The sequence below is a fragment of the Fonticula alba genome, assembly GCF_000388065.1.
Source record: "Fonticula alba strain ATCC 38817 unplaced genomic scaffold supercont2.3, whole genome shotgun sequence".
In the NCBI taxonomy this organism is placed as follows: Eukaryota; order Rotosphaerida; family Fonticulaceae; genus Fonticula; species Fonticula alba.
In genome coordinates this window covers 717677-725130 of record NW_009242973.1, presented here as the reverse complement: position 1 = coordinate 725130, position 7454 = coordinate 717677, and the positions used below count along the sequence as shown (strand labels likewise).

The 7454-nt window shown below is 70.7% G+C and overlaps 2 protein-coding genes across 2 annotated transcripts in view; one reads left to right on the top strand and one right to left on the bottom strand.

Annotated features, from left to right (window-relative positions):
- The first annotated feature begins 5 nt into the window (after positions 1 to 5).
- H696_01952 (hypothetical protein) lies at positions 6 to 1518 on the top strand. The gene is made up of 5 exons (XM_009495855.1): positions 6 to 403; positions 570 to 654; positions 746 to 810; positions 940 to 1072; positions 1247 to 1518. The coding sequence occupies exons 1-5, from the start codon at positions 18 to 20 to the stop codon at positions 1337 to 1339; spliced, it is 762 nt and encodes a 253-aa protein (XP_009494130.1). The 5' UTR covers positions 6 to 17; the 3' UTR covers positions 1340 to 1518.
- Positions 1519 to 1542: 24 nt separating this feature from the next.
- Positions 1543 to 7454, bottom strand: part of H696_01951 (hypothetical protein) — a gene marked incomplete at its 5' end in the record, with an annotated part of 15523 nt that continues 9611 nt past the window's right edge. The window contains 3 exons of the mRNA XM_009495854.1: positions 1543 to 1725; positions 1862 to 5162; positions 5294 to 7381. Of these exons, the coding sequence (XP_009494129.1) occupies positions 1608 to 1725; positions 1862 to 5162; positions 5294 to 7381 (5507 nt within the window). The 3' untranslated portion in view covers positions 1543 to 1607. The remainder of the gene's footprint in view (positions 1726 to 1861; positions 5163 to 5293; positions 7382 to 7454) is intronic.

Genomic DNA, 7454 nt, shown 5'->3' with positions numbered 1-7454 from the left:
CCCCCCCCCGCCCAGCCATGCCCAACGCTGGCAACAAGCGCCAGTCCGACGGCCAGGCGCCCGGCTCGCCGGACGAGAAGCGCCAGCGGGTCGACCTCTCGGATGACGCCTCCGACGACTTCGAGGACGACTTCGAGGATGTGTCTTCTGCTTCCCGGTCGGCGGCCTTGGCCGCGGCCAATCCTCCTCCCCCTGTCGCAGCGGCTCCCGCCGAGGCGACCAACCCGGCGACCGGCTCTTCGGACGAGGCTGATGGGGACGCCGGGTCCGACGCTGACGGCGTCCCGGAGGCCGACCTTGACGGCTCCGACGAGTTCGAGGACTTCGATGAGGAGGAGTTCGAGGATGTTGTCCCCGGCAGCCACCACGGCGGGCCGGTGCCCAAGATCGTGGACTTCGACGAGTGCGTCCGGCTTTGGCTCCCTCGCCACCCTCGGTCCCGGCCCCCTGCCCCACGGCTTCCTCGGCTTCCCCTCTCGCTCACCCACTGTGCCCCTGCCCCCTTTTTCTTTCTCCCTTTTCCCTCCATCTCCCTGCTTCTCTTTCTCCTTCGCCGGTCGCCCGGCCAGCCTCTCGCGTGCTGAGCAGGAGCTCACCATGCGCGAGCAGAGCCTGCCCGAGTTCTACATGTCCCTGCGCGACACGCCGACCGTTGTGCGTTTGCCCGGATGCATCTCCCATTGGTCTCCGCTTGTCCGCCGCCCTGCCGGGCTCTCGCCAGCTACTAACTCTCCCGCCGGTATAGATCCCCGACGCCATTACCACCTACTACATGCAGCGGGCCGGCTTCGAGTGCTCGGACGTTCGGATGTGCGTACACGCTCGCGCGCCCCCGCGCGGCTGCTTCCCCTCCTTCCGTTGCCTCGGCACTCAGCTGACCTATGCTCTTTTCCCCCGCCCCCCCTTGCTTTTCCCCCTCCGCGCCTTGTGGCCCTTCAGGAAGCGTCTGATCTCGCTCGCCGCGCAGAAATTCCTCACCGATCTGGCCCGGGATGCCTTCTCCCATAGCCTCCTGCGCCTGCAGGGCGAGGAGGCCCGCATGATGGCCGAGACCAAGCGCCGCGCCCGGAAGGTTCGCCACCCTCGCCTGTTTGGGCGCGCCTTGCCTATTTTCCTGCGCGCGCCATGGCCACTCACACAAGTTCGCCTCCTATGCTCCGCCGTTCTCTCTCTCTCTACAACTTTCTTTCCCGCTGTCCCCTGTCCCTGCTCCCGCCTTTCCCCGGGGGTGTGCCTGCGAGTGTAGCAGGACCGCAAGCACGTCCTCACGGTGGACGACCTGTCGGCCGCCCTGTCCGAGGAGGGCGTCCGCCTCCGCCGGCCAGAGCATCTTATCTAGGCTGCCGGCGTGGCCTTCTGCGTCTCGGGCATCTTGCCGCGGGCGCTCCTGCCCGGCCTTCCCCGGTCCCCTCCATCTGGCTGGCCTTTCCTCCTTCCCCTCCTTTCACATTGGTCTGCGACGACCCCGGCTGTCGCAGCAGCTGCTCCCCCTTCCCCTGTATATTACGCTCTCCTGTCTCCGTGTGTTGTGGTCACCATGCATACCAGCCGTGTGGGGGGTGTATTGGAGGGCGGGGCGGGGCCGGGCACAGCGGGGCCGGTCATATTCAGTGCCGCCGCCCGAGAGGGCCCCCTTTTGGATCGAGTGCATGTCGAGGCGGCCCGGGCCAATGCTGGCCCTCCTCCAGGAGAAGCTGCGTCTGCTGTCGAACCAGCAGCGAAAGTCTGCTCGAAAGCGGGAAGGCAAGCCAGCAGGTCAGCAGGGTGCAGGGAAGGGCAGAAGAGAAAGGCATACCTCGACCTGGGGCGGGGGGGGGGGGGGGGGGGGAGGGATGGGCAGCGCGATTGGCAGGGGACGCACTGTGAGAGGACGTGCGCCACGTCGCCAATCGGATTGGCCCCGTCGGCCGTCGGAACCAGGGGAGCCGGCTTCGGGGCCGCCGGCGGGGGAGACGCAAGGCCAGGCGACTGCTCGGCATGGGGCCTACCTGTGCCGGCTCCCAGGATCTGGGCGAAGGACTGGGCCGCCTGCGCGGCCATACTCCGGGCCGAGGTGGCCCGCCGGTCGCTCGGCAGTTGCGGCGAGGGAGGCCCACTAGCGATGACCGCAGCAACCAGTGGAGGCAGAGGCGGGGCCACCATGGCGGGCTGCGGGGCCTGCCCGGCGGAGAGGGCGGAAAAGAGCGATGCCGCATGCAGGGCCGCATGGTGCCGGGCCAGCTGGCTCAGCTGTGGACCTGGGCGAGTCGATGGGGACGTCTGTCGGACGTGCGGAGGCTGGCTCGGGGGCCGAGCTTGGGCTGTCGAAGCCACGGGACCCGAAGCAGCATGGGAACCAGCAGCGACAGCAGCAGCAGCAGCAGCAGCAGCAGCAGGAGCGACAGCCGGGACAGCAGCAGTAGCAACAACGCTGTCATCAGAACGCAGCAGCAGGCTCTCGGCCGTCGAGCGCCTAGCCAGGTCGTCCATGTGCAGGGGACCTGATGACGAGGCCAGCCCCGAGAACACGGCAGGTGGCACCGAGGATGAAGGACGAGCTGCGATCGCCGCAGGCGGAGCAGGCGTCACAAAACCCACCGAGGCGGATGGGGCTGCACTTGACGGGGCGGATGGAACCGACGGAGCTGGGGCTGGCAAATCCATCGACACCGATGCGCTCGGCGGCACCAGGCCGGCCGAAGCCACGCCCAGCGGCGTAAGAGCCGCCGGAGCAAGCATCATCGACGAGGACGGGCTCACCGAGGCCGTCGAGGCCAGCAGCGACGAAGACCGAGAAGATGACACAGTCACGCTTGGTGATGGCGGGCCTTCGAGGGCCGGCGACGCGGCGACCAACGGGGGAGGCGTCTCTGGGGCCGGGGCCAGCGGGCGGGGTGCTGCCGAGCCGGAATCCAGCGGCAGAGGCGTTGCCGGGGCACAGACAATGGGGGTCTCTCCCGGCGATGGCACGACACCGACCGAAGAAGGCGCCGGGCTGGGAAGAGCGGCAGGCGCAGACACCGACGTGGCCACATCGCCGGCTGGCGATCGGCTCGACGTGGAGGTGGCGACCTGCTCGGCAACCGGCCCGGCGGCCTGCGCTGCGGTCGCCCCGCGAATGCGCCGGATCGAGCGGGTCAGGTTGCGTTGAATCCGGCTCCGGTCCAGGTGACCTGCCCGGGCAGCGGGCCCGGTGGCCGGGCCGGGCGGAACACCGACAACCGGTGCATCTCGCTGGGAGGGCGTCGGAGGGCTCGGCATGGGGGCGGGTGCTGGACAAGTCACCTCCCCGAGTGGCACATCGGCCTCCGGGGCAACCGAGAGAACGGGCGCCAGCTCGGCCCGCTGCTCGGGCATGAGGATGACTGCCACCCCACGCGCGGGGCTGGTCTCGGCCTCGGCCTCGGCCTCGGGGACAGGGCCCTCATCGAACACGAGCCCGGGATCTGGGGCCGATGCAGGATCGAACTCGGGCCCGGGAATGGGCTCCGGGCGTGGCGTGGACACGGATGCCGCCTCGGGCCCCGGCCCCGGGAATGCGGCGGGAGTTGAGGAGACAGGCGCAAGATGGTGTGCACCTTGCGGCGCCGGAGAGCGAGCCGGCGCCAACTGGCGTCCAGTCACCACGCCACTCCCGGGCATGGAGCCGGCCGGGGGTACAAACAACGGGGCAGGCTCGGCTTCGGCCTCATGCTGGAGCCCATGCCCAGGCGGCGGAGGCCCCGCCTCCGGCCCAGCACTCGGTACCAGGGGAGCCTCGGGGCCGGGCAGCAGGGGAATCCTGTCCGACAATGAGGCCGGAGGCTGGTCATGTGCCGGGCGACTTGGTGGACAAGGAGTGCCGTCCGCCGTGGGAGAAGGAGACCGAGTCGCAGACGACCGGCCAGCCAGTTCGTCACCATGCGGCAGGGGAGAGAACAAGGACGGTGTCACCGGGCGTCCAGTTGCCGGTGAAGGGTGCTGCGCCACGAGTCGCGGCAAGCACGAGCGAATGGACGTCTTCATGCTCGACAGACGCCCACGAGCCGAGTGATGCCGCGAGCCCGGCAGCACCGTGGCAGCTGGCGCCGCATGCCGATGCATTGCCACCCTGGAGGGGCGAGCAAGCGCCGAGGGCAAGGTGGCGGCCATCGGTTGGACAGCAGCCAGTAGCATAGCACCCCCCGGGGCGGGGACCCCCTCGGCCATGTCGACGGCCATGGCCGGGGTGGTCGGCTCCTGCGGGGCAGCCCCGGCCGGCGCAGCCTCGCCGCCTGGCGCGACAATGGCAGCAGGAGAAGCGCCCCCAGGCGAGGCGGCAGCCGGGGAAGGGTCACCAGGAGGAACAGCCGGAGGGGGAGCATCAAGAGGAGCAGCGACCGGCAGGGCCTCCATCCCCGAGGGGGAGGGCGACACTGGCAGAGCGGGGCTCACCATCGGAGCAGCAACACCATGCAGGGGCGGCAGCATCGCCGGCGGGGGTGCCAGTGTGGGGGTGGACACTGTCACAGCCGAGGCCACGGGCGGGGGAAGGACGGGGCCCAGTGCGGCCGGTGGGGCTGCTGCCGCCCTGGCTGCGGCCACTTGCTCGGTGATGGCCAGGGCGCATGTGAGACCGGCGATTTGCGACTCAAGAGCTCGGGTGGTGGCGGCCAGCTGGTGTCGACCGCGAGAGACCGCCAGCAGCCGAGCCGCCTGCGCCACGCGCATCCGGCGGTCAGATTGCTGGACATGCTGCTCGAGATGCGCCAGGGCCTGGCCGTGCGCCGCGTGGAGTTGACCCGCGCGGTGGTGGACGCGTGCCAGGATGCGCCGGCGATTCACCCGGGCAGGCAAACCCACGGCCTGGACCGGGGCGGTGGTCGGGGCGGTGGGCCGGCTCGGCGGCGCATGTGGCCCATCCGCCAGGGAAGCCAGGGCGGCATACAGCCCGGCGATCTCCAGCTCATCAGTCACCGGGCTGATGGGCACGGCAACCGGCGTCGACGGCCGGGTCGCCTCTGCGGGTGCCGCCAAAGGCGCAGACACACCAGGCATCCGGCGCAGAAGGAGAGCCTCGGGGCGTCGCGCAAGTCGCGGCCGTGCAAGCGGCCCCTGCCGACGGGGCACGGTAGCCGGCGGGGGGGTGCTGTTGCTAGCCGATGCTGCCGGCGTGGCCAGCAGCCCGAGAGCCGCAATCAAACCAAGCTCCACCTGCTCCCAGTCTGGGGCCATGGCGTGCGTGGCGAACAGAGACGGAGCGGAGACGGAGCGAAGGGGGCGACGGGAAGGGTCAATATCGGTGCTATGCGACGGGCGGAGGCTGAAGGCCGCATAGGGGGGGACAGGTGCGCACCGTGTGGCCGGACGGGCGAGGCTGGAAGTGAAGTCTGCGCCGAGGCATCGATCGATGTGCGAGACGGGCCTGGTGAGGTCGGCCGGGGGGGCCGCACGCCGGTGTCCGAAGCAACCGGTGCCAGTGGGTGTGGCACTTGCTCCATGGGGCTTGTGGCCCGGGCTCCCGACCATCCCATGGCGGGGGGAGGCGCCACGGCCGGGCGCTGGGTCGGCCAAGCCGGTCCAGAAGGTTGAACACCGGGACTCGGCGGGGCCGAAGTTTGAATGGCCCGAGAGACGGACACCGGCGGGGGGGACGGTGATCCGGTCTGGCAGGCAGTTTGGCGGCGCTCGACCGGCGACGGGGAGCTCGAGGCCTGCACCCAAACGGACACCCCGGCCGGCGAAGGCGGGGCTGATGTCTGTGCCGCACGGTGAACGGCCTCGGGCGAGGGGGGTATCGAGGTCTGCGAGGCGGCCTGGCGACGCGCCACCGGCGAGGGGGATCGCGACGATTGGACCCACGCATCGACCCCGGTCAGCGAGGGGAAGTCCCACGTGTGGGAGGCAACATCGCGCATGGCCGGCGAGGGCGGCCCCGAGGTTTGCGAGCCGATGGCCAGGCTGGTGCACGGCGCCGACACCGGCGCCAAAATGCGGCCGACTGGTGCCGGCACGGAGGCATGCTGCAGGCCCGACCGGGTCGGGGACCATCTCCCGGGTAAGGGGGAGGTTTGTGTGAAGGCGTGAATGGGCGAGGAGGGGGATGCCGGGACCGAAGTTTGCGTCGATGCGCTTGGTCGGTCGGGCGATGCCGGGGCCGAGGTTTGCGTCGATGCGCTTGGTCGGTCGGGCGATGCCGGGACCGAGGTTTGCGTCGATGCGCTTGGCCGGTCGGGCGATGCCGGGGCCGAAGTTTGCACCGAGGCGGCCAGCTGGACCGGGGACGGCGGAGCCGAGGTGTGTGCCGATGAGCTCAGCCACACCGGGGAAGCCCGGGCCAGGCCCGGGACCGGGGACGAGGTTTGCATGGAGATGCTCCGCCGGCTGGGCGATGCCGGGGCCGAAGTCTGCGTGGTGGCCGTCGGCCGGAGTGGCGACGGGCTGGCGGATGTTTGGGTCCAGGCGTCTGTCGTCGCCCCGGAGGCCCGAGTGGCATGCCAGTCTGCCGGGTGGAGCAGCAGCACCCCGGCCGAACCGTCAGCCAGGTGGGGCGACGTCGCGCCGAGACTCGACGACCGGACTCGCGGTGGCCGTGCCCCCATCGCCCGGCCGCCTGGGGGAGGTCGCGAGACATCCAACGCCACAACACGACCGGGGGCATCCCCCACTTGAGCCGGGACATCATGGGCGTTGAGGGTGTCGGGGTACCCGGCACCGGGGAGGGGGGTGGCCCCGGCCGAGACCTGTGTCGCGGCGTCGGCCGATACCGGGGTAGCTGGGGCCGATGTTTGGACGGCGGCGGTCTGGCGCATGGGCGTCGGTGGGGCCGATGTTTGGACGGCGACGGTGCCCTGGCTCGCGGGCGATGGGGGGACTGACGTCTGGCATCCGGCGGCATGCTGCCGAGGAGAGGCCGGAGCCGATGTTTGAGCATCCGAAGAAACGGGCCCCACCGGCGATGGAGAGCCCGATGTCTGGGCCCCGGCCGACGGCCGCCATCCACTTGACGACGAGGCCGAGGCTGGAAGCCAGGCGGGCAGCTGCTGGGCGGATGGCACTGCCGCTGGTGGAATGGCCACGGCAAGTGGCGATCCGGGCGCCGATGAACGGCCCGAAGTCTGGATGCCCGGGGCCCTCTGCTCCACGGGGGAACCTGGGCCCGGTGTTTGGGACCGGGCAACTGGCCTGGCTTCGGGGCTCGGCGGTGCGGAGGTCTGCACCCAGGTGACCGCCTGCTCGGGAGTTGGCGGGGCCGATGTTTGCGACCAGGTGGCCGCCCGCTCGGGGCTCGGCGGTGCGGAGGTCTGGACCGAGACAACCACCTGATCGACTCGTGGGGATGGGGGGACCTGCTCTGGGGTCGGGGATGGCGGCGCCGATGTCTGCACCTGGGCAGTGGCTTGCTCCGGCGATGGGGGGGCCGATGTCTGCACCTGGGCAGCGGCTTGCTCCGGCGATGGGGGGGCCGATGTCTGCGTCTGGGCAGTGGCCCGCTCCGGCGATGGGGGGGCCGATGT